Source organism: Alosa alosa, chromosome 6 (assembly GCF_017589495.1).
Source record: "Alosa alosa isolate M-15738 ecotype Scorff River chromosome 6, AALO_Geno_1.1, whole genome shotgun sequence".
In the NCBI taxonomy this organism is placed as follows: domain Eukaryota; kingdom Metazoa; phylum Chordata; class Actinopteri; order Clupeiformes; family Clupeidae; genus Alosa; species Alosa alosa.
This window is the reverse complement of record NC_063194.1, coordinates 14,374,637-14,400,321: the sequence shown is the minus strand read 5'-3', so window position 1 is coordinate 14,400,321 and position 25,685 is coordinate 14,374,637. Positions and strand designations below refer to the sequence as shown.

At 40.4% G+C, this 25,685-nt stretch overlaps 2 protein-coding genes across 2 annotated transcripts; one reads left to right on the top strand and one right to left on the bottom strand.

Moving 5' to 3' along the window:
- Window positions 1-1,256: 1,256 nt before the first annotated feature.
- rac2 (Rac family small GTPase 2) lies at window positions 1,257-14,203 on the bottom strand. The gene is made up of 6 exons (XM_048244900.1): window positions 13,994-14,203; window positions 8,502-8,573; window positions 7,647-7,764; window positions 7,294-7,356; window positions 3,029-3,188; window positions 1,257-1,778 (listed from the first exon to the last, which is right to left on the bottom strand). The coding sequence occupies exons 1-6, from the start codon at window positions 14,026-14,028 to the stop codon at window positions 1,648-1,650; spliced, it is 579 nt and encodes a 192-aa protein (XP_048100857.1). The 5' UTR covers window positions 14,029-14,203; the 3' UTR covers window positions 1,257-1,647.
- Window positions 14,204-15,384: 1,181 nt separating this feature from the next.
- On the top strand, window positions 15,385-25,685 carry LOC125295570 (cytohesin-2-like). Its single transcript, XM_048244892.1, has 13 exons — window positions 15,385-15,462; window positions 16,381-16,466; window positions 16,620-16,684; window positions 17,894-17,960; window positions 20,063-20,181; window positions 20,562-20,642; window positions 20,884-20,996; window positions 21,372-21,520; window positions 21,815-21,926; window positions 22,321-22,397; window positions 22,484-22,555; window positions 22,862-23,010; window positions 24,934-25,685. Exons 1-13 carry the CDS (start codon window positions 15,423-15,425, stop codon window positions 25,016-25,018), a joined length of 1,215 nt encoding a protein of 404 aa, XP_048100849.1. The 5' UTR covers window positions 15,385-15,422; the 3' UTR covers window positions 25,019-25,685.

Sequence of the window (25,685 nt, the reverse complement as noted above, 5' to 3'; positions counted from 1 at the left end):
TCTGTAAAATGTTTTTTTGACTTGCTAAAAAACATACACACGGTTTTGGATATATTCAATTGTAAACAATTTTGGTTTAACCATGCAGTGATATGTTGCATCAAGCTTGTTAACTGATTTGCGGCCTGAACTACACTGCTGCTGTGCACAAAGATCACTGTATCATCTGCATACATTTGAGTTGCCTAGTTGATCAAACTTTTGCCAACTAAAAAAACCTTAACTCGTGTTGCGCTGGTCGCCAGCAGCAGCATCCATCTTCTTTGTTTTCAAGTAGCAGGGAATTCACGCGGATCATTATGTTAAGCCCGCCCACCGACTCTATACACAGTGTGATTGGCCTGATCAAAGTTTCATTTTTCCAGCTTGCAAGCCAAGGGAGAGTTGCTAGACCACCCTTGCTGCAAATTACATTTGCTGCCCCTAGGGTATGTCTAGACTTCTAGGTTAGTTCTCTACTGCCATATGACTCATACATTCTCAACTACTATCATTATTCTTGACATACTGTACTACAGAGAAAGTGTTTTTTGCAGAGTAAAATGTGCCCTTTTCTGGATCAAACTTTGGTCAGATAAAGAGGAATGAAATGGAAGTGTGAACTTTGCAGAGTTGTAGTAGATGTTCACAGCAGTTCTACCAGAAAGACTCAGGGAGGTACAATGAAAGTTAAGAAATGTTTTAATCCATCAAAGGATTTACAAAAGACATAGGCAACAATGAGAGAGTCTTTGGCATAGGCGCCGTCCTCGGTCTAAGTTACTGAGCGTGCAGACCCTTACAGATCCTGCTGGAATGAGACGGCAGGGGCGGGCGGAGCCTACCCCCTGGACGGCTGGACGAGGGCCAAACTGGTAGTGGTTAGGGAGGGAGGGAGGGAACGTCCAGGGGGACGTTCGAAGTGAGGCTTCCATTTGCTGGCTAACTTTACGATTATGACTGGATAGGACAACAGGAAAATAACTGTTGTGCAATATTCAAATGTCCAAATATAGAGGAGTCAGTTAGTTAATGGTCATACTATGTTTATTAGATTTTGTTTGTATTTCCATTCTGTCATTGTTCATAATAATAATAATAATAATAATAATAATAATAATAACTGTTCATAATTTGTTCATCTTGCAGCTATTTATATTTCAGTTAAATGAAAATATAGCAACATTAACCTGTTTCTGAAAAGTAACCCATTAGAAAGTACCGTTAAACAAATTATTCCAGTGACGTTAGCCATAGCTCTATCTAGAAGACCCCCAAAAAAAAAAAAAAAAAAAAAAACATGAGGCACAAGGCTCTTCTTTGTGATGATATGACATTGTGGACACATCCGAGATTGATGATAAAACTGTAACATGAGACCTGGTAATATTGAGTTCAATGCAGACAATAACAAATATGAATACAGTGACAAGGCTCTCTGACTCTTAAACGTAAATCAGTAAATTTAAAGGAAAAGGTTCTGAAGCTAAATATACCGTGCAAAAATAAGTACCTTTGCTTTTACCTGTTTCTTATCTCTTTCTTTCCCTCTGCCTGCCCATTCCCCATTTTCCTGTTCCAAATTCTATCTCTCTCTCTCTATCTCTTTGTCTCCATCCCTCATCTTCCTCTACATCTGTTGTTCATCCCACTCCACTCAGTGGTTCCTCAGAGCAGCAGGCAGCCTTTCTTCTTGATCTTGGTAGGCTGAGGGCAAAGCACAGCACGAATGGCCTCATCAAACACCGTCTTTAACCCGCGCTGGGTCAGGGCAGAACACTCCAGGTACTTCACCGAATCTGTCATAGTACACACACACACACACACACACACACACAAACACAAACACACAGTGTTATTAGTATGATGCCTAAACTCTGACATGCTGCGTGACAAGTCTGAGTATGTGTGTGTGTGTGAGCGTGTGCGTGTGTGGGTGGGAAAGCCAATGTATTCTCCCAAATGCTAACTTGGAAAGCGAAATGTGACAGGCTCCATTAGACTGAGTTTGCTCTGTTATTATGCAATGCACGTTGCCATTCAGTTATGTCACACACTCAGAGATGTTTTCCAAATGTCCAATGTGAGCAAAATTATTTGCCAACCATTTGTTTTTTAAGACAAGTGGAATGCAGGTTTGACAATTTAACAGGCAGTTTTGTTAAGCATTTTTGACATTTTTGACTGGAGCTCCATACACATAATAATGGGAGATTCCTTCCTATAAAAAGACATTTGGATCTCACTACTTTTAGTGAGATTGTTCCTTCTGCAGCAATGTCCTTAAAGGTCATGTGTAATGTCCGCCAAAAAATCAATTCATACTCCACATTCCATAAAAGATGGGGGCAGTATACCTCCAGAAAGTGAGTTGGTCTACTCTAGAGGAACAACCGAGACACGTGTATTGCAGTTTGGCTGGCGGTTATTTTGCCCGCATACCGCCTCCCATGGCCGAAACTGGTATTATGACACCTGTCGGGCTGTGGCTAGTAATTTAGCATGCTAATTCAGGTTGATATCTCTGCAGCACTATACCTTGTCATTTTTTAAATGACATCATCGCCCTTATTTCTTCTCATTCTTTTGATGCATGTAGCTCATTTTTTGGATATTTTTACCTCAATTCTTAAATATGGCACCTTTAACTGGTCCATCATAGTGCTAAAACCACCATAACATTTCTTAGCAGATGCCATATAATAGCATAAACTGGGTAGTGCCCAGTGATAAAACAGTATCATCTTGCCATTAGTAATTATTAGGAAAGCTCTCTATATGGCTGATACCAAAGCATCTTATTAGCATATGAAATGAGATATTCTGACTCTGAATTTCTGACAGCTGTCATGAAAATAACCAAATAAAAAATTATATAACACATCATATCCTTTGACATGTCTTCGTATCATATGATAGATATAACATGAACAATATGGTCATGTCAGTCTCATGACAGTGGATTAAGGTGTATTATTAAGAAAAGATAATTTGTATAATCTACAAGCTACAATCTTTGTAAAGATGTACGCCTGTTAAATGAACTCACCGATCTCTTTGGCCAGTGCAAGGCCTTGTGGGTAAGTAATGGGCGCAAGCTTCTTCTCCTTGAGCTTTTCGATGGTGTCCTTCTCGTCTCTCAGATCCAGCTTGGTGCCAACCAGGATGATGGGCGTGGAAGGGCAGTGATGCCGCACCTCTGGGTACCACTAGGTAGAAGAGAAGTTCACAAGGAATAATGAGGACGAAGACTCTCTCTCTCTTTTTTCTCTTTTCATCAAAGCATCCTCTTTTAGCGATTTTTTTGTCTCTCCTTCCTACTCCTGATGTGAAAAGTCTCTACAGTGTGTACAAGTGCTAGGCTGTGAGTGGTGCACCGCCACGGCGCTGTTCAAATGCAGCCTGGCATCATGAATAGAACATCACAAAGGAGAGCGTGCCGACAATATATCTAGGAATAGACTTTTACACCTTCCCACACACACACACACACACACACACACACAAACACGGGATATTGATACCCAGCAGGCACTAGGTTTTCTAATATCGTAGCATTCATTATTCATAGTGTCTGCTGTTGTTCTGCATGACCCGCGCCAGTCCACCGGGACGGTTCATCATTATCCGGCAAGAGCCTCTCATCCCTCAACACAAACGGAACAGAGAGGAGGTGGAGGAGAGGAGAGGCAGGCGGAATAAACTCCCCAGATAGAGACCGCTGCCATGATCGCAACGCCGGCCGGCTGCTCTTGTGACTCATCTAAGTGTGTCTGAGAACACCTGTCCACTCATGAGATTAGTTCTCTCAGTACTGTGTGTGTGTGTTTGTGTGTGTGTGTGTGAGTGTGTACACTAAAAAGGCGCCTGGTTTTGCTTTCAGGGTTAGGGTTAGGGTCTTCTCAACGGCTATAGCTCTGCCATGTCAAAGCCTCAAGCACTTAACCTTGCCAAGGTCAGAGACAGACCTTGAACCCAAAACAATAGCTAAACATCAGCCACTGAGCTGTGTCTCTTGACGCACACAGAGACCTTACGTCAGGGGACTTTTACAGGGACTTTTCATTACTTGATATCTGCTAGCACTTTCGCTAGCACATCACTTTCTTAACTGGGCTACTCAGGCCACTGCACGACTCTTCAATAACTAGTACACCTGGGTTATCTGGCATTCCATGGCAGAGTCTGACTCCAGTACCTCATTGAAAAGGTGAAAAAACAGGCAGAAAGTGAATAAAGCCAACTGAGGTTAAAATGGAAAACCTTTTGTTATGATTGCATGAGCAGTAATTCAATATGGATAAGCCATGCAGCTAAACACAGCCATTTCCTCTCTTTGTATCACTGTGTATTTTGCTATCTGCCTTTAAATAGATACTAATGTGTCTTCTAAACCCTTCGCAATTCTTCATGTCTCCATCTGCATATGGGCGTTGTTACCATGGAGATGTGAGAGTAATAAAAACAATTAACATAGAGAAGGAAAATTGAAAATATAGCACTGCGTTCATCCTCAGATTGACGACTTGTGATCAGCATAAGGAAACTAGGGAGAATGGTTTATGTTTGGAAATGAAGGAAAGAAAGAGACTCCATCAACGCACCCATTTATATGAATGAGTGGAAATCATCACGCTGCACAGGGTTCCACTAAAAACACATTACTAGTTGCTTACAGTCTAACGCAAACTGATTTAACTGCATCTTCCCATCTTCTATTATTAAGAGGTCTGTGCACTACTGTCAGTAATAATGTCCATGAGGATTGAGTGGCAGTACATCATGTTGAATACTGTATACAGGCCTATTTGTGCATTTACCACAATTAGACCAGTGCACTTGCACTTGGCTCTGTACTGGCTGTCAGCATGACCTTTACATCTAACAACCCTCAATCAGAATTTGCTGCAAGTGTTCCAAAGCTATTCATTTAGCAGAGGGACCATGCCGTCTTCAGCTAGACAGGAGGATTTGACAGGTGACTTGCCTTTGACACAATATTTGTATGGATTAACTTGCTTATATTACCAGGACAAATTTGGCTCACAGTCTAACTGATTGATTCGTAATTCTCTCTCTGAATCATATTATTGGGAGAGTGAGAGACAGAGTTATTTTTGTCTTTCTTCCATTATGCCTTTGAAAGGTGTTGTGGGCAGTTTCATACTCAGCCAAAATCTCCCCCAGAGGAGGACAAAAGGAGAACACTGCCGGGTGAAGCATTCTTTTGCTAAAATACACCGTCGCTCACATCGACACAAACACCCGCAGGACATCTGTTTCTCTTCCTCTCAGAGAAATAACAGTGAACATTTGAGGATCAGATTGTTTATGTTTCATCCAATTGTTCATGTTTTATCAGATTGAGAGGGCAGTGAAGACAATTCTGTTCACAGGGAGTAAGGTTATCTGAGGCTCTATGACTATGGCCAACAGGCTTTTCACTGTTTATTCGGCCGTAACAAGAATTATGGGTCATACAACAAATTAGCAAAGCTTTGTACAGCATTTTGAAAAAAAGACAGCACTAATGGCATATAGGAAAAAGACAACAGTGCAAATTGCTGTACACTGTATGCCTACATACAGTGTTGTTGTTGCATAGGCCTACTGGACAAAAGGCACAGTAATATTTCTGATTTCTAAAGAAACAACACAAAATAATGTCAATTTGTTCATTCAGAAATACTGTTAAAAAGCAGAATTCCTAACTCATTTGTTAAAAAAGCTGACAACTACGGAATTTTGAGCATCAACGTCCCAAGGAGCATGCAGAAAACCTCTTCTGTGTGCTCAGGTTTTTGCTATATTGCTATTCACTAATTTAAAATCAGCCTTCAATCTTACAGTGCTGAGCTTTATTTTACTGCCTGCTATACCAATTCATAAGAGGGCCTTTCTGTATTCACTGTCAGACTGAATCCATCTACTTGGAGTCATTTCAGCAGCTCATATCATGTGCAGATGGCACTTCTCATGATATGAGATACTTCTCTGGTTAAGGTTTAAGGCTGCCAGTTTTGCGGTCGTTGTGTTCCTTAAACGTCTGTATATAAATTCATATAATCACAACACATACTACGAACATACTAAGGCCATGACCGCTGTATTTCTGAAGTATTTCTGATATTGATGGGTATGTTAATATGTTGCTGATCGAATCATAAACGGCCACAGCCACGAAGCAACGAAGAGAAATGACTGAAGAACTTGTAGAAAATTATTGGTATTTGTGGACGCCCGCAACAAGGCCTTGCGGTTTGTAGGGTTATGTAAGTATTTGTTAGCAAAGCCTATATATATATATATATATATATATATATATGAACTTGCTAAAAAACTGGGTCATCATGACCGCATCAAACTGTGGCTATAACCAGTGGTTAAAGGGGGATTTGGCAGGTGAGGGGAACCCTAAAAAAACTCAATGTTGGACAACATATTGAGTATTGTGGTGTAGCAATTCTTTTTGGACAAGATTGCTAGCTTCTTGGTCACCTATGTACACACGAAAAATTAACTCACCATTTATTTTAACAATATCATCGCGCTACATCATTGGTATGAAAGAATATATTTATTATTAATTTATCTGAGGTGGCGGAACTGCGTTCCTCCCCATCCCCCCCATTCCCCCCCCACCCTGCTATAACAAGCCCAGCAAACAGAGATGGACATCTACCTAGGGCATTTCATTATCTTGGTATAGCAAGCCCTGCAGACTCTATTTGATTGAAGATCACCTGAAAAAGTCAATGCAGTGCCACGCAGGCTTCATGTCTTGGGTGCATGAACAACTGAACCGCCAATAAATGAGGCGGATGAGGAGATGAGTCAGCCAGCAAATGAAGGCCTCACTTTTCAATGCGCTCCTTAATGAATGTCAGGCTGAAGGCTCTGATAAAGGTTTGTGAGGTGAAGGACCAGAAAGATAATGAAAATAACAACATATCATATGTAGTGAAGTGAAGTGAATTTAAATAAATATATGCGCCATTCCCTTTGCACTTCACAATCATTTCTTCATTTCTTTTGGCAGGAAATACTTCCTTCATACTCTGTAAAATTTAAATCAATATTTCGATAGGATGTACATGCATCAATGTGCATGCATGCACATACAATTTCTAATTTCACTCTCACGAAATTTGCAAGTGTCAAATTTGTACACAGTGCCACCTAGTGCTCTGTGACCAACCTACAACTACCACACAACCAAGTACACTAGATTCTCCATTTTCCTGACTATATTCTAATGAGCATTTTTGTCTGAGCATAAGCACGTACCAAAAGCTTTCACAGACAGCCACTAACCTTGGCTCTGACGTTCTCAAACGAGGCTGGACTGACCAGGGAAAAACAGATGAGAAACACGTCCTGAAAAACAAGCACAGACACACAAATAATAGATCACTATGAACGTCTGGATTTTTTTTATTTATTCCGGTGCTGTCACATTCAAACAAATCTTTAAGATGATACTGAAGGTCTACATTATCTTTTCACACAATCTCCATATTTAATTCATTTTCCTTTTTGTATTTTTGAATATTTATATATATATATATATATATATATATTCAAATCAAATGTATGCAAATATATGCTGGAGTAGTCTTTACTCATAGAGTCTGTAGCCATGGTTATTAAAAAGTGGTCTTGCTTACTGTCTGTGGGTAGGATAGGGGCCTCAGTCTGTCATAGTCCTCCTGTCCTGCTGTATCCCATAGTCCCAGGTTCACTGGCTTGCTGTCCACCATAACATTGGCAGAGTAGTTGTCAAATCTGGGAAAGGAGAGGAGAGAAAAAAAAAATCACACAAAGTCAAAAATCACAAAATGGCTCATTCCCCTGATGGCACTTTGAGAGAGAGGCTGAAAGCTCTTAATAGAGCAGTCATTTCCTCTACACAATCATTACACCTAGACGTGTCATCATAGCAGTGGAACATCAGAACTCAGGAAAAGTGACATGTTTTGAACTCTAGGAAGTGTCTTCTCATGGGATGTCATTACTTGTTCTGTTTCGCTCATCTGGACGCCCTGACATGTCTCTCCACACTCGGAGGAGATGGAGTGACTGCAGGCAGAGGGACACAGACAAGCGAAACACACCTATAATGGTGTCTGAAGAGGGAGCGGGTTTAAGGCAGGTTGAACGTAATGGAACTGCATTGGCTCCTGGTGTTATTAGAATGAGTGTCGCAGATAAATGCCCCCATACACACACACACACACACACACACACATACACATACACAGTCACACAAGAAAGTGCAGAACAGTGACAAACTCTATAGTCCCACTTAGGAGATGCTTGTCAGTATATGTGAGGACTCATGTTTGAATTGATCTGCGCCACCAGCTTTTTTCCCACTTCACCCCGAAACAAAAGAGTGCTTGGCTTTTTGGAGAGCCCATATGGAGTGTGATGTTTTGATGGTGCACTTCATTAAGGGAGGAGGTACAAGACTCCTCTGCCCACGAGCGCCTCCGTCCGAACTGCACAGTACTTATACTCACACAGTGGGGATGTACTCTCCTGGGAAAGCATTGGTGGTATAGCTGATGAGCAGGCAGGTTTTCCCCACAGCACTGAGAGAGGGAGAGAGAAAGAGAGCGAGAGGGAGAAAGAGGGTGAGACAAAGAGAAAAAGGGAAAGAGAGAAAGAAATGTTATGTGGATGGACTAACACACTTGTAAACAACATTTGTGTGAGCATGCTACTATATGTACACTTGGATGAATGTAGGTTATGACAAATAACAGACAAGCAGACAGACAGACGCCCATAAACATGCACACACTCACACAAACCTTCATGCATATTCACAGTCGCATATTAAGAATGAAGCATAATATCATGCACATCCAAACAGTACAATTGTGCACCAACAGAAATACACAGCAATGCATAAGAAGACTAAAAGAGACAGAATGACTCATAACTATTCTTGCATAAAGAACCGGTTGAGACACACTTTCCACTTCAGATGGGACTGGTTATTGCCCCATTGCCACCCTGGATTTGGGGTTTGTATATATCTGAGACTGAAGACATTGCTTTTCCACACCAATCAGTGATGGCCTGTAGGGCTGGGACAACGCGTCAACGTAATCGATGACGTCGACGCAAAATATGTTTGTGACAGGCACTCAATTAGACCTATACACTACTGAACTGAGCTGAATGCTACCTCTGACTAAGAATGCATTACTTTGCACTTGTATAGTCTTTTATTTTGGAATCTTAAGAGCAATAAACATATATTCCAATGTTAAGGAATTCATGTTTTTTTCATTCAGATATGTAAATCAACATGTATAAGTTGCTATTAGTCAATTAATGGAGAGATAATCGAATCGAAATCGAATCGAACTGAAAAAATGAATCGTTAGATTAATCGATGCATCGAAAAAATAATCGCTAGATTAATCGTTTAAAAAATAATCGTTTATCCCAGCCCTAATGGCCTGCACTACTGACTTTAAATGTACCTGGCAGATTGCTAAGTTTCAAAACATTTACTTGGGGGGTCTGGCTCGGGAGACTTTCAAAACATAAATAATTAGTGATAGTGATTTATATCAAACAAAGTTTGAGGAAGCTAAAGAAATAATGAAGGGAGGAAAATGTGACTGTGTGTGCTTGAGAGAGAAGAACTAGTGAGAAAACTAGTAAGAGAGATAGTTGAAACATGTTTGCAAAGATGGTGAGAGAAAGGAAAGAGTACCCTACGACCTTTTAGAGATTGCACTACTGTCGAAACACCTCAAATACATGTGATAAGACACCAGCTTCTATAAAAGAAATAAATAAAGAAAAACAGCTCCTTGCCTTGCATATGCAGCATATATTCTCACAACAATGCTATATTAGGACTCAAATTACCTTACATAAGACTCAATTTACATTTGAACAACAAAAAGTCTAAAAATCTAATTATTAAAACATATTACTAAAAGAGTCAGAGAGACTGGCTGGGCCACTTCAGAGAGACTAAACCCAGGGATGACCGGAGACTCAGAGAACTTTTAAACTTTTTTATTATGGTGCACAAACGACTAACGTTTCGACGCACTGCGTCTTCCACAGAGTCTTGATTGCAGCTTGGTGTCTCAACCTTGAGGTTGGCATTCCACCTGAGTGTGTGAGTGTGTGTGGAGGGTGTGCGTGCCCTGACAGGACTGAAGGAATGCTGGCTCCAGGCCTCACAAACCAATCTGCGTTCCTCCAGCTGACAGGGCTGCGGCCTCCACAGTCAGCTTAAACCGTTTCAGCGCAGCTAAAGACAGAACAGTAACCTGAGGCTATAGGAGGACCAGCAACTGATGTTTACCTGTAGGATGGAAGGACGACTGGAAACTGGCCTCACTTCTACCTTACCATGTGAATCTGTCCCATTCTCTTGGTTGGTCCCTTGCAGTTCAGTCCCTTCTCGTTATCTTTTTACTTTTGGTTTATTTGTTTTTAGTCTGTTTTAAATAGACTGATGCTACTGCATTATGTTTTCACGTAGCTTCTCTTTCTTTGTTTGTTCATTTGTGTTTGCTTGTGTCTGACACTGTTCAACCAGCCTCCTGTTTTCCACTACAGACCATTTCCTGACTTGTGTGTGCTTGAACTACAAGGGCTGGCTGCTCTTGCTCTCTCTTCTCTTCTCCTCTTCTCTCTCTCTCGCTCATTCTCTCTCTCTTTCCCTGCACAAAAAAAACATAGAACTCTTTTATGTCAAATTCACCTCCCCCTCTGAGAGTGGGTTATGGCGTGCAACTCCAGCTGCACTTAAGAGCAGGAACCAACAAGTTATCAGGCGAACTCAGAGAACCTGCCCGACATTTACGAAACTCTCTTCACTCTACCTGATTATCACTGAAGTGCCTGAGGTATCCTCTGATGGATATTAAAAATCTGATGAAAGTCTACATACTGTATCCAACCGGTCGTTCACAACTTCATTCTCTAATGCACACCATCTGGGATCTCAGTCTTCTTAATTACAGGCATTAAATGGCATTTGCAGGTTAGCCAAATGGTTTAGCATGGCTATTAGAGCCACTGTGAAAACAGGCCTCTGTGATGTTGATGTTCAGAGAGAAAAGTGTCCATCTCACGGGACTGGAATTCTTAACTGCACTCATGCAGTAAAACTACAGTGTGTAGTATCCAGTGGTGAGGTTATTGAAATGCAACCAACTCAATATTACTCCATTTCTGATTTTGTGGAAAAATATGACAGCTGTCAACAGGATTAGAAAACACAGAATGCCCTCCTTACAACCATTGTTTTGGTTTGTACTTTCTAGGATACTGTAGCAAGATGGTGGAGCAGTATAGCAGACTCCATGGAGGACATGAAAGATTAATCTAAGCAAATGAAAACAAGATGATTCATTTTTATTTTTACAGGTGACACGTATACAACAATGAAAACTCAATTTTTAATATTATATTCAACTTCTGCTACTAGATTGCCTTAGATGGTACACACTGTAGCTTTAAGGCATTTCAAAGGACATGAGGGCTTTCTATCACGCTTTCTAAGTCTACCAGTATGGCACACAAGCGTGCCGTTTGGATGCCGGCATGAAAACACAATATGCGCCCCACTCGACTCAACTCTTGGCGAATGAAGAAGAGTTAGAATAAGCGCTTCTGGGATGACATTTTATTTCATCTCAAAACATGAGAGGCCTTTTTATGTTGCTTAGCAAAAAAGTCTCTCAAAACTTCACCACCAAGCTTCTCCGGTCTCCATGGGATGGGCTTAAGGGAGATGAGTGGCAGTCAGTGGAACTCAGCACTGATGCACTCTCTCTTTCTCTGTGTTTCGTGCCAGTGTCTCTTAGCTCAAATTGCTAGCACTTCACTCTTGCTGTCAAGCCTTTTCTCTGTGAACAGCAAGGATGTTTTTTGAAGAGGGCCTACTGTTCCGATGCAGATTCTCTCCCAAGAACTCAAATGCATTTAGAATCGCTCTAAATGTGCAGGATTCAGACCAACAAAGACACACGTGACTCCAAGTGCTCATATGAGAGAGATACACCCAACCCTGTGGGCCCTTAGTTCTCTCTTTTGGTGCCTTAGCCAATTTCCTGTCTTGTCTCTCTCTTCCCCTATCTGCTAGATATGGGGCTGACCTCTCACCTTTACAGAGGTGGGTGCTCAACAAAAGACAATGATGCATTTCCATCAGTTACATAAACATTTGATACATAGAGACTAGAGCTGCAAAAACACAAGGCCAAGGTCAGCCTGGTACACAGGGTAAAAAAAACATATCTAAGGGCAAATGTTTGGGGAAAAATGACTGATTAATCCTGTGAATCATCTCTCCAGACAGATCGTCTGCAGCCATCTTTACTATGGACAGACTATACTGTAGGTAAAATTAGCCTGGCAGGCTAAAGCGTCCTACGAGAGCGACGAGAGCCACTCTCCATATATGTATTAGCTCCATCACTACCACGTGTTGGTGGAAATAAACCCAAAGAAGTGGGGATATACAAGGCCTACAAAATGCAACCAGAAGGTTCAGTGATTATGTGACCTCAAACAAGAGCAAAAGGCGTTCACACATTTACAACTAAAAGAGTTTCACTACGACAGTGATGCAGATATCAGTTTGGTTTCCTTCTACCCAGAAAGAAACTGAACCAGGAAGCATACTGAAATGAAGAATACTGCAGCTAAGTGTGAAGACAAATGCGGAACTCTGCCTGTACGGGTGTCTGCATGCTGTGGGTGTTAGAAGAGGAACCGAGGCACTACAAAATGGAGAACTTAAGTACAGGATATCCTCAAAAATAGAGCGAAAGAAAGACTACACAGCTTTGCAGCTGGCCTACTCAGTACGTTACCTTTGACTTTAGAGGTAAGTATGGTCCAAAATAGACTACTGTACTTGTGTAGGGGCTGGGGTTAGGGTTCAATTTCAAATGAATATTCAAGTTTTTATTTTTTAAGTTTAAATTTTTTGGTTTTAACAAAACCAAGACAATGCTTCTCAATACTGACCTGTCAATACTTAATACTGACAAATGTAGCCATCTCTCCCAGTGTGGAACATGAGTAACTCCCCACTGTCCTTACATAATAAAATATCTTTTTAGCAAACAGGGCATTATCATTTACACCACATTTACACAGACACTAGTGCAACATCAGGGCCATGTCTACAAACTAGCTCTTCTACCTCCACCCATCTTGTGTCACAGCAGGCACAATAACTGCACTCTGAAATGCAGAACTTCCGGCATCACTGTGAGCTCAGCAGGTAACCGTAAACATCTTCTTCCTTATTCTCTATTTTTTTTACCTGATAAGGAACTTCATCTATGTGGCACAACACACTGAGTGATTTAAAAACAGGGAAGCCAGTTCTGGGAAGTTCTATAGTTAGTACCACCTGACACCACCTGATAGCTCTTTGATGACAATCATGATAATGTGGAACCATGCAGGTTGGATACTGAGCTTTAGACCAAGAAACTAAAAAGAGAATTGACTGCTACTGATGAGCAGCATGGTAGAGGAGAACGCCTGTGCTTGAGGCCATGTCTCTCAGAGATGATGGCTACATCTCAGGAAGTCTATGAACCGCAACTAGTGTCACATATTTTCAAAGTGAAAGAACAGGGTAACCAACGGGCATGCTGTCCTAATGTATAGTGTCCTAATCTGACAGCTATAGAGCATATATTGAGTTAATGTATTAACACAGAGAATATTCCAGATCAGGTGTTCCAAAAGCTTTAATTCGTCCACTGTTGAAATTTCTGAGAGCATGTGCGTAAAAGATTAATGAATCAATAATCACTAATGAACCTTTGAACAAATTAAACTCTAAACTTAAAGTCTTGTCTCAAATCCAGGAAATGATCAAAACAGTTCATCGTAGTTCATCATAGTTAAATAACCGATTACTGTGTCTTGTGTTGCACAATACAGTGTAAGGTTGTTGTTTTCTTTTGTCAAGAGAAATCAGAAGAAATATAATATCCAGTAAACTTACCCATCTCCAACCACCACACATTTAATAGCTTGCATTTTTCTTGAAAAAACCTCGGCAAGGCGCAGCTATTGACAACTTGGCAAAAACTATTGTGAGATACAGGAAATCAGTTTAGACTGTGTTCTGCTACCTCCGTTCCCTCCCCCTCACACACCCTCGCTCTTTTTCTCTAGTACTATCTTTTGCGCTTAATCTTTTCTCGTTCCGTATCCAATCATGCGCGTGTGGTTATGACAGACGGCTGGTGCAATATGTAGAGAGACGCAGCTAGGAGTACGTTTGCTCACCCCGTGGTCATGACTGTAATCTTTTCTTGAAGGAACTGCTTCATCCAATAGATGGCGCCAGATAATAGGCTAATTCAGAGCCGTAGGCCTATATAAAAAAGTTTGGCCAACTCTCGCAATGTTGGATACCAACGTCGGATGACTCTACAGCGTAACCTTATGGGGCGAATATGCTATGAAATAAATCGCTAATTTTCACCATTATAACAGGCATATGAATGTTATCATCATGGTTTGTCAATGAAAGGCCCTTACAGAAATATTGGTATCCAACATGGCGCCCATTCAATTTCCTAGTTGGCCCAATTATCTCTAGGCTCTATGGCTCTAGGCTAATGACCTACTCTGGAAAACGTCTTGTAAACTCACGTAGACCTCTTGACCTAAAGGCCTACACTTTAACATGCCTAGCCTATCTGTGTCATCAATTCTGACTAGATAAAGAAGAGAGAAAATCAATACCCTTTAAACCAAACAAAGATGCATTATGATTATTATTGAAACTATAGACAACAAAGACATATTTACAAACATATATTTACAAAACACTCTAGCCAATCTATGACAATCGTGTACACTATATGCCTACTTCAGTGATGCAGAAACATTGCAAATTCAGTAATAATGATTTCTACTTGACCGCTTGATGCTTATGTAGAAATATTTAGAATAATTTAGAGCAAAACCCCAAATTTTCGATTTGTGAAATGACTTTCCTAAATCATGAGACTCTTTATTCAGAGTACCTGAGGAACTGGTGTGATGATGGTAGGCCTACTCTTTTTTTGATGTTAACCATCCAAGCAATGAAAAGGAGCAGATAGGTAGGCTAGGTGTGAATGTAGGTTGAGTTTGATATGACCAGAAATGGCCCCTCCCTCCTGTAACCTATAAGAAAGCCAATACTTCACAATGGGTAAAATACACACATTTAAATCATAAAGGTGTCACTGTATGATATGCTCTATGTCCATCTTGCTAATACAAATAAAACTGCACATCTACTAGCACAGTATGACAAGGCAACTGAGACACTGAGTTTGCTAGCATGGAATTTTTTTTTTCTCACTTCAGCATCTGAGCAGCCTTAACGAAGATGCTCTCTTCCTGTTTCTAGGCAGTGCCTCTCTAGATCGCTCAACATGGGGAGCCAGAGAAAGGACAGCTTCCTCTGGGGAAAAGGTAAGAGCTGTCTCTTCTTTTTTTTGGCTGGATATCAATGTCGTATGTGTATTATACAACATTCCCTGCCCCAGACATAGTATTGCATGTAAGTAGTCATATTTAGTCGATGACTTTAGATGTACAAATAGTTGAATTTGTTCAGTCAAGATACACAAGAAGCCCACAGGAGATGACCAGTGGGGTCCGAGACAGAGTGACAACCATATGTGCGGATTTACAGATCAGATTGCTAATGTAAGAAATGTAGCATTATATTGGAATAGCTAGTTACTCTCTCAGAAATGCTACTGGGATGTTCAGTTTTATCTGTGACACCATGGCTTGTACTGAGGAGACTAGCCAACCAACCAGCTCAGGTGGTCAATGCACTATTTAGAAAGAGAGATAGAGAGAGATGGGCATCAGCTTTTATTGAAGACCAGCAATTACTGTACACCAACATGATGTGGTACACTGATGGCTGGATGTCTTTAGAACTGTACTGTGATGTGACCTATTGCAATGGACTCTGACAAGGGTGGGAGAAAGATGCTTAGGTCTTTCAGACAGAGAAGTGTCAGTATGTATATTAAGCTTGGTGTGAGAAACCATTTCTGAGAAGTTGTGGGGAGCTGTGCAAATAGCTGTTCTGCAACCTCATGAGTGGATGTGCATCTGCATTTATAATGTACATGCATGTAGTTCAGAGGTCTGTATTTCTTCTGTTTTGTCTTGTGATGTGTAGGCTACCTATTGTCTTGTTACTTTGAACTACATCTTGTACACGCAGAGTGATATAAAAATAAAAACATATTATTATTGAGAATGTATAGAAACAACCATCTCACTTTCATGGATTGCATGTGTGTGTGTGTGTGTGTCTGTGTGTGTGTGTGTGTGTGTGTGTGTGTGTGTGTGTGTGTGTGTAATGTCAAGCTCCCTCTCTTGAGTTTACTCCACATGAGAAGAAGCAGTTGGAAACCATGAGGATACACAAGAATGACGTCCTGGATGATATTCAGGTACAGAGAATGGAAGTTGGGTCAGGCTCTACAGTGTTGTGAAATTATAATCTAGCTGCTGGAGTCTAGCATGTGCGTGTGTAATGACCAGCTGATAACAATTGCCTGACTCTGCTGGCCTCATTCAACTTTTGCATCACTTCCCTTCCGCAGAAGCTGAGGCTGGAAATTGAGAACGTCATGAGTGAGATTGAGAACATGGCTTCTGATGAGGAGAAGTAAGAAAACTCTTGAGTTGGTTTTACTTGCTGAGAACGTGGTCAGTGTACAACAGACCCTTTTCCTGTTCTCTTTTTCACTTACCTCTTGTGAAAATCAAACTGATTCTCAACAATCATGAACACAAGTGAAACCTAGCAGCACCAGTATTGAAATGTCTTGAAAAATCTTTGAATCTTTTGTTTTTTTAGAAATCAACTTATTTGCAAGTCTTAAAACAATAATAATGTAGAGCAGAGACACATTATCAGTGCTGGATGACATCTCATGTTGAAAAGTAACACATGGTCTGTCAACACTAACTTAGTTTTAAAACTAGTCATCTATCCAAGTAAAAAAAAAAAACATCCAGTATCAGCTAGGACCCCCCTGGTCTCCCCTATTGACACCTCTCCAGAGTGAGTCAGGTGGGGGGTGACAGGATGTTTTGGCATCTGTGGTTTTCTGCTATCTCTTTAAATGACTGATGCAAAAGGACCACAGATGGGGTGGGTGGTGAGTTTTGCCATGCTAGTGACAGTAGGGTGTCCATACATTCTGCCATGGACTGGCTTTATAAAAATGGTTAGTAAATTCTGTCTCCTCAAATCACTAAAGGATGTTAAAGGAACACTGCAACTTTTTGTGGAAGAAGCTTACTTGCTGTTGTTTCTATTTATTCTTTTTTACACTAGTACTTAAAGTATATTTTTATAGACTCAATGAATGATGCACTGACTGGAGAGCACTTTAAATGTCATTGTACCTATGACAATAAAGACCTATTCCTATTCCTATCCCTAAAGACCTATTCCTAACCCAGAGTTAGATAACACATACCTTTTTATTCTCTGTGGGTTCAATAAGCCAGTCTGACAATGTTAGCATAATTCACTTGAAGTGGGTTAGAGGTACATGGGGCAACTTTTTGAGTAATGTTGCAGGGCAACCACATAACCAGTTTCATTTATTCTGGTTAGATGATCATGACAATTTGCCTATCGATTACAGTTCTCCAGAAACATCAATGGGAACGTGCCACAATAATGAGGAACATTGCCAGGCAACATTGCACGTCAACAAGTTGCCAAGACAGGCATGATTGAATGAATGGATTAATGAATAACATCTTAAAACCAGTTTAAACAAATCAATAGTTCATGAAAAGGACATAATTCAGAAGTTTTGTTTTGTTTGCTGAACTGTTAAATTCTCTCACACCGGTTTAGCAAATCAGCTGTGCGGACTAAGCGATTCCTTTGTGGGAAGAAGAAGTTTAACATGGATCCAAAAAAGGTCAGCTGATATAAATCATCATTTCATTCACATGTAATTAAACATCGGATTAATGAATAATGTGGATTATAAATGTGTTAGAAAGCGTCATTGTTACAGTATTTCAGTTGCATCTGTAGATTCTAATGTACATACAGTAGAGCACAGATACATTGTTCATGCTGGATGACATCTTATGTAGATTAGTAGGAAACCATGATAAACCACAGATTATTTTTACACAAAATGACCTGGACGTAGATCATCATGATAGGTTTAAGGGATTTACAGGATAAAACAAACAAAATTGAACACAGGTGTATAGTGTGAATGTACAGATGTATATACTAGGTAAATACTTATTCATTAATCATATAGTGTGAATGTACAGATGTATAGAGTAGACTAGGTTAAGACTTACTCATGTAGAAATTCAAATGGAAAGCTTAATAAATGAAGAGATATTTCACTCTCGTTCACTTGCACATCCACACATTGTGTAATAGGCTTTCACAAACTGAAATACTATGTTTCACTAATTTTGTCATTGTGTTCATTTCCTTAGTGTATCAAAACCTCAGAAACCAATACTAGACTGACCAAGAAAGGGATTTTAAAGCTATACAGCTGATCATTGTGTGCAGCCTTTTTTTTTTATCAAACTGTAGCTCTACAACAGATCTATTGAGACCTTATATAAAAGTTGTGAGGTGATGATTTCAACCACCACGGATGATTCAGGGTAAAGGAAGAGGGGGCGGAGTAGTTAACGAAAAAGAGTCCCACATCCGGTTCTTTGAAGAATAGATGAGGCCTTTGCTGCTGGTGTTTGGAAACCACACCAGCTTATTTTCACCCTGCAGCAGACAATGCATTTGACTGTTTGCTGCTCACTGTTCAATTCACCCTCACAGAGCCCACTGTCTGGCACAGAGGCCCATGGAGTATTAGCCTACATTGTTTACCTTGCAACAGTAAACAATGAGTCACTGAGTTAACACGAATATTTTTTACTCAGAATGATTCAGGAGATGAACAGTATCATTAGGTTCAAGTTGCTATAGTTTCATATAGGGAAGTTAATGAACCAAAAAAAAATCTTTCACACAGTGTATCACTGACTGTCGCTGGCAGTCTTGTCACCCCTTGGTATGGTGAATGGCTGTGGGCAGGATGCATCTGCTAACATACAACTTCTCTTTTCTGTCTCACTCTGAGGTCTCACAGTGACAGATGTTACTTTCTTTAGCATTTACTCCCGTTTAAACCAACTCTAAGACACTTAATTCAGTCTTGTACGTGTGAGGACGCATGCAGTGCATGTGGTGAGTGTGGGTGTGACAGCATGTGGACCCACCTGCAACATCTGCCTGTATGCAGGCCAGTAATGCATTTGTAAAGTAGGTCAAGAAAGTACACAGTCATTATTCTGCCAGTGGTACAGTTGTATCAGAATCCAGAATTTTTGTTGGGCAAATGTATCATATTTTAGGCCATAAAAAAAACAAATTCTACATTCAAACAAAGTACCCTGCACTTGCGATCAAAGGTGCTACAAACAAACAAAAACGAAATAGTCAAGGAAACTACTTATCAGCACACTTTAATCCATGCTAGATTCTTTAATTAAAGGCAGAACTTTCGTAGCCTTGCCCCACCCACCTAGATCCTCTTTCAGGGAGATCTAGTCTGGAGAGGGGAAGACGAAACCGAAACTTTGATTAACAGTAGTAGCAACACCTGCAAACATCAGCGAATGCAGTTGGAAAAATGCAGAAATGTGTTTACAGCAAAGGTAGACCCACTGACCGTTGATGCTGTTTTTTTTGTCAGTTTGTAAAGTTTAGACAAAGTAGAAAGTAACGTTAGGAATATCTGACCAATGTGATTGGGAAGGCTGGACCAATGATTTCAAAGTTAGTGCCCGTCGCAATGCAAGTGTTGGAAATGAATCCCAATCGTGAGTCACCAGACTCTAATCACTTCGTAAAATAGTCTGGATTTTTCCAGGCTAGAGCTTTCGGCCTTTTATTAAAGAACTTAGAATTCTACATTCAAATGTTTATCAACACTTTTTGAAATTGAAAATGTTTCCAAGCTGACTGGTGAGTGTCCCACTGCAGGGTATCCAGTATCTGGTGGATAATTGCCTATTGGAATGGACACCTGAGGCAGTGGCAGAATTCCTTTATAAAGAGGACGGCCTTAACAAGACTGCCATTGGAAACTTCCTAGGAGAGAGGTAGGTGGTATTGACAAAGACTGATGATGGCAGCTTTCACCTAATCTGATGTGATTGTGGTGAAAAATTGCCCTTAAAGCTTTCAAAAGAATAGAAAGAATCCATATATCCATAAATTGTTTACAAAGCCTTAATACACATTAAGTAGACCTACAGTAGTGATTACTCCACATGTAATGATGACAATAATTGCCATCAGTTTATGAATTCCATGGCTATTGACTGTACCATTCATATCCCTCTGTCCAATTCAAGCTTCAAGTTACAAAATGAAAGGCAGAACAAACACAATGACTATGACTGTGAATGTGATGACTCTTAGAGGTTCCTTAGTGTAAACATCTTTGACCTTTGGTTGTTGTTTTCTTCTTTTACCTTAGAGAAGACATGCATCTTAAGATTCTGAAAGCTTTTGTGGACCTTCATGAGTTTTCCGACCTGAATTTAGTGCAAGCACTGAGGTGAGTCATCATTACTGAAGGCATCTTCCGAATGATTTGGACTGTGTTGAAATGGTTTCCATATGCATGAACACTTTCTTGTGTTAAATCTGTATAATTCATCATTTAAATTAATGCATTTTTGAGTTGATATAATGGATACTATGTATACTATGCTGTCACAGGCACAGTCTTTCAAGGGTTAAGCCTTGTTTGACCATCTAGATTTTTACGTGACCATTACTCATTTTGAACATGGCAGGCAGTTCCTGTGGAGTTTTCGTCTTCCTGGTGAGGCCCAGAAAATTGACCGCATGATGGAGGCCTTCGCAACTCGCTACTGCAACTGTAATGCAGGCGTCTTTCAGTCCACTGGTAGATACACACCATTTTATGTCACTATGATCTGACAGAAATCAAACTTAACTGAGCGGTTAATCCTAAAGCCCATATCTGGTGACACTGAGGTTAAAGCCAAGAATTCTGGGGCTTCTCATAGACTACTCCTGTGACGTATCCTCACAATACTTCTTTATGCAATATTTGTAGGGGAAGTAGTCTTTTCACCACTATTACCCCACATGTTGCTACACTTGCTGGGGCTTATGACGCTGGCCTGTCGAACTACGGTTCATGACTCATACACATTTGTTAATTTGGTGGGAACCAAGTTGCTAGCCCATGCTATACACATACAGTACACACAATGTGCACAGACCAACCCGTGGCTTGTGTTTGTGTGCTGTGCAGACACCTGCTATATCCTGTCCTTTGCCATCATCATGCTGAACACCAGCCTGCACAACCCCAACGTGAAGGACAAGCCCAACCTGGATCGCTTCATCAGCATGAACCGAGGCATCAACAACGGGGGCGACCTGCCCAGCGACCTCCTCACGGTAGGGCCTTGAGCGTGGCCCAGCCCACACGGCACCTCTTCAGAAGTATTATTATTGTCAAGGAAGACGACTATTCTCTGGATTATGATCCTAAATTTACTAAAAACAGCACATGCAAACAGTCATTTGTTACAAAATGCAGATTCAGTGGTCACACTTCAGCTCACTTCACTGATATTTGTGTTGATATTTGTCTCTGGGCTGGAGGCTCTGACTGCTTGATGTCTAGCAGTCAAAGTTCATGTATGTCTAAGCTAATGTTAAGAATGTTATTCCATTTTATTTCACGCACAGAAACTGTACGAGAGCATTCACAATGAACCATTCAAAATCCCTGAGGATGACGGCAATGATCTCACACACACATTCTTCAATCCAGACCGAGAGGGGTGGTTGCTAAAAGAGGGTGAGCTCACTATTGCTGCCTACAAAAATAGCTGTCAGTAGAACCTACACTACAGATTGCGGCTTCTGTTGCTGAAACAGTAGGCATCTCTACAAAATACATCCAAACAAAAAGGCAACGCAAATTATGCAAATCATCTGCTATGTTTAATACAAGGGCACAGTCAAATGCTTTGTGTTTATTCATTTTGATAGAGGCAAATTGGTAAATAGTGTCGATTTGGACAAAAGCGTCTAAATGCCGCTCAACTTTTTTAACTTTAATTATGGTGCTGAATATCAAAGAGGCAACTTGTTACTGCTGCTTCTGTCTCTTTTTTCTGTTTAGTCTTGATAGAGTAGAAATGGCTCCGAATGAAAAATGAGGTCATGCAGTAACCTTTTTCCTCCTGCAGGGGGCAGGGTGAAAACGTGGAAGAGAAGGTGGTTCATTTTGACCGACAGCTGTCTCTATTACTTTCAGTACACTGCGGTGAGTACGATCTCCCTCTGGCGTTTAGACTGAAACAGATGCTGATCATATCTGAGGGGCTTATAATGTCTGTATCACCTCCACAGGACAAAGAGCCTAAAGGGATAATTCCATTGGAGAACCTCTGTGTGGATGAGGTGGAGGATCCTCATAAGCAGGTGACAGACCATTGGTTGATTGATTGTTTGATTGATTAATTGATTGGTACTACTATATTTCTAAAATAGATATAATACCCTACTACACAGATGTCACCACATGCATTGAAAACAAAGATTATATATATATATATATATATATATATATATACAGTATATATCTATATCTATATATATATATATATATATATATATAAAACAATAGAATGTAGCTATGGTCCTCCTTATTTCCATTGTGGCCTTCTCAGCGTAAGAGCAGTTTGTCAGTGGGCGTGTGGTTAAGACTGGGGTCTTGTGTGTTTCCAGTTCTGTCTGGAGCTGTCCAGCCCCCAGGGGAAGAAGATCAAGGCCTGCAAGACTGAGACGGATGGCAAAGTGGTCATGGGGAAGCACCAGTCCTACCGCATCAGCGCGTCCACCGCCGAGGAGAGGGACGAGTGGATCAAGTCCATACGGTCAGAACCGTGACTACAGTATATGACACACACGCACAACACACACACACACACACACACACACACACACACACACACACACACAGCCACATGTAAGAAGTGTAAGATATTAGAAAGTCTACAATTGAATGTTTCAGAAATGATGATGCTAAAAAAGCATAGAGAGAGTCCATACTTTGAAACTGAATTTGAAACTGAATGGAAATGGACAGATACGTATAACATTTCTTTCCTCTTCAGTCTTTTATTGTGCCTTTAGGGTTTGTATACTTGTAAAACATCCAGTTCTTGTTTGGATCTAACTTCAATAATGTGCTGTATATGAATGATCCATGGATGGCTCAGTGCCTACAGAGCCACAAAATCAAAACAAAATGAAACGATTCATTTCCTTAACTTGGTGGTCATATTAAAGGAGAAATCCGGCAATTTTTCTCATAGATCTCTGTTTCTTGAAGTCACTGAGTACTCTTGGTAAGAAAAAACCCTGAAAGCAATCAGTTTTACTTAGCTCGAGTTGCTACAGACAGCAGCTAAAGCTGCCAGGCAGCTACAGTGCTACGCTATGGGGGCATGAACATAGGGGCTCATGAACATGCCTCCAGAGTGTAGCACTGTAGGTGCCGGGAAGCTCTAACTCAGTGGTCCCCAAACTACGGCCCGCCACCTCATTTTGGGTGGTCCCCCAAAACATGTCCGTAGTATATATCATCCGGCCCGCACGGGAGTACAACATTGTCAAACTAAAACCTCCGCAATTTCCCCCGTTCATTCTCTATGGCGAGTCTTAACAGTACACATGTAATACTCTTTTTGTCCACTAGTGGTTGTTTTGGCGCTGTTTTGCGTTTGCCAGAATGAAATGTAGGCCTACCTGCAAACAATGTAAGAGGCCTATGCTGACTGCATCAGTGCTCAAAGTATTTTTAAAAATTATCAATTAATTGTTAATAACTAACTAACTTCTATTCAAGTCATATTTCTGGGACTTTCTGGGATAATTATTTCTATTTTTTATTCACTCGTTCAAATGTTCATACAAAGAGTTCACAAAGTTCTCATCAGGAGACTGAAAGTTAGAATGGTGGTCTTTTCAGACAACTTCAGCACTTCATAAAATTCTCATAGTTTGAGAACTTTTAATTATTTGTAGGATATTCACAACTTGAGCTGTGTATGCAAAGACACAGAATTCAGAGTTCATACATTTTTTAATAAAACTTAAAACTACTTTTGGGAATGCAAACGTTTTTTTATTAGTATTATTTAATTTTACACTAATATGGCATGATGTCAATATAAACACAGCTAACAATGGTATTAAATTGCAATAGCCTATGACTAAATGTAATAGAATATTCAACTAAGGTAGACTGCTGTTCACAGCACTAAGCTATTTATGGTTACTGATATAGAACTACTCCGAGTCTCTGGCCCTCTCTTGGAGCCAGGCATAGTGAGCTGGCCCTCGGAAGAAAAAGTTTGGGGACCACTGCTCTAACTCAAGCTAGGTATAACCGATTGTTTTCGTATTTTTTAGTACCGACAGTACTCGGTGCCCTCGAGAAACGGAGATCTATGTGAAAAATTGCCGGATTTCTCCTTTAAGCCAATCCATTAATCAATCCTTATGAATCTCTATGGGGCATTTTGCCTGTGTGCACTGATGTCACTCTATGATGAGTTTTGCCTGTGTGCTAGTTGAGACACAGCTGCGGTATATGACAAGAATGTTGATATGACAGTATATATTACTCCTCCGACTGAGTGATTTTATAAGTTGAGACTGTACAAACATGCACTTTCTTCATAGCATGTTACTTTTCAAGTGTTTCAGCCTTTGCTTTTATTCACCTCAATAGTCATCATACCCAGAAATGTGTTTTCTACCAGTAATCTGAACTAGTCCTCTTTCTCTTGCAGGGCCAGCATTACTAAGGACCCCTTCTATGACTTGGTGTCAGCACGCAAAAAGAAGCTTGCCAGCAATGTGGAAACCCATGACTGAACACCTCAAGACCAAATAGCCCTACTTGCTTAGAGGTCACCACGAGGGGGCCTCTTGAGCTGTTAATGTTTGTAGATTAAAACCCACAGGTGTCAAACCAGTCTGTGCTTGAAGAAGTGCTTCCGGAAGGCGCCATGATGCTATTTTAGCCTCCAGCTGAGAGGACAGAGGTACTGGAAGTGATGGTCAGCACTAGAGGTGGAAAACAAGTGGCGTGATGTTTCACAGGTCTCACCCTCACAATTTGCCACCTCAAAAGTTCTCACAGTTGCTTGTGAATAGAAGCTAAATTGGGGTGATCTAGACCTACACAGCTCTCATAATGTACTGTTCTTGGAACGCCAAAGCTACAATTTCTATACTAAAGTGACATCATGAAGAATGTTATTTTTAATTTATTTAACCATTTTTGGAAAATGCTAATGTTGATCTTTTTTTTGAAGGATTCTATCTTGGTAACGTAAAACATGTTTTCAATGGGATAATGTCAAATAATTGTATAAATGTCAAATATTGTCATGACTGTATAAAAGTTTTTTAATCATATTTTACAGTCAGCAATGTATGTAAATAAGCTGTTTACAGGGGGTGTTATGACATCATCCCCAAAATGTCATTAATTTTTGTACATAATTATTGGTTTATTTAATAAATAGATATAAATGAC

Excerpts from the sequence above, each read along its gene's own strand:
- rac2 (XM_048244900.1), bottom strand. The coding sequence starts at position 14,028 with ATGCAAGCTATTAAATGTGTGGTGGTTGGAGATGG. Across the intron at positions 8,574-13,993 it reads TGTGTGGTGGTTGGAGATGG|TGCTGTGGGGAAAACCTGCC; the intron begins GTAAGTTTACTG and ends TCCCTCTCTCAG. Across the intron at positions 1,779-3,028 it reads TGCACTGGCCAAAGAGATCG|ATTCGGTGAAGTACCTGGAG; the intron begins GTGAGTTCATTT and ends GTACTATGACAG.
- LOC125295570 (XM_048244892.1), top strand. The coding sequence starts at position 15,423 with ATGGGGAGCCAGAGAAAGGACAGCTTCCTCTGGGGAAAAG. Across the intron at positions 15,463-16,380 it reads CAGCTTCCTCTGGGGAAAAG|CTCCCTCTCTTGAGTTTACT; the intron begins GTAAGAGCTGTC and ends TGTAATGTCAAG. Across the intron at positions 16,685-17,893 it reads ATGGCTTCTGATGAGGAGAA|CAAATCAGCTGTGCGGACTA; the intron begins GTAAGAAAACTC and ends ACACCGGTTTAG.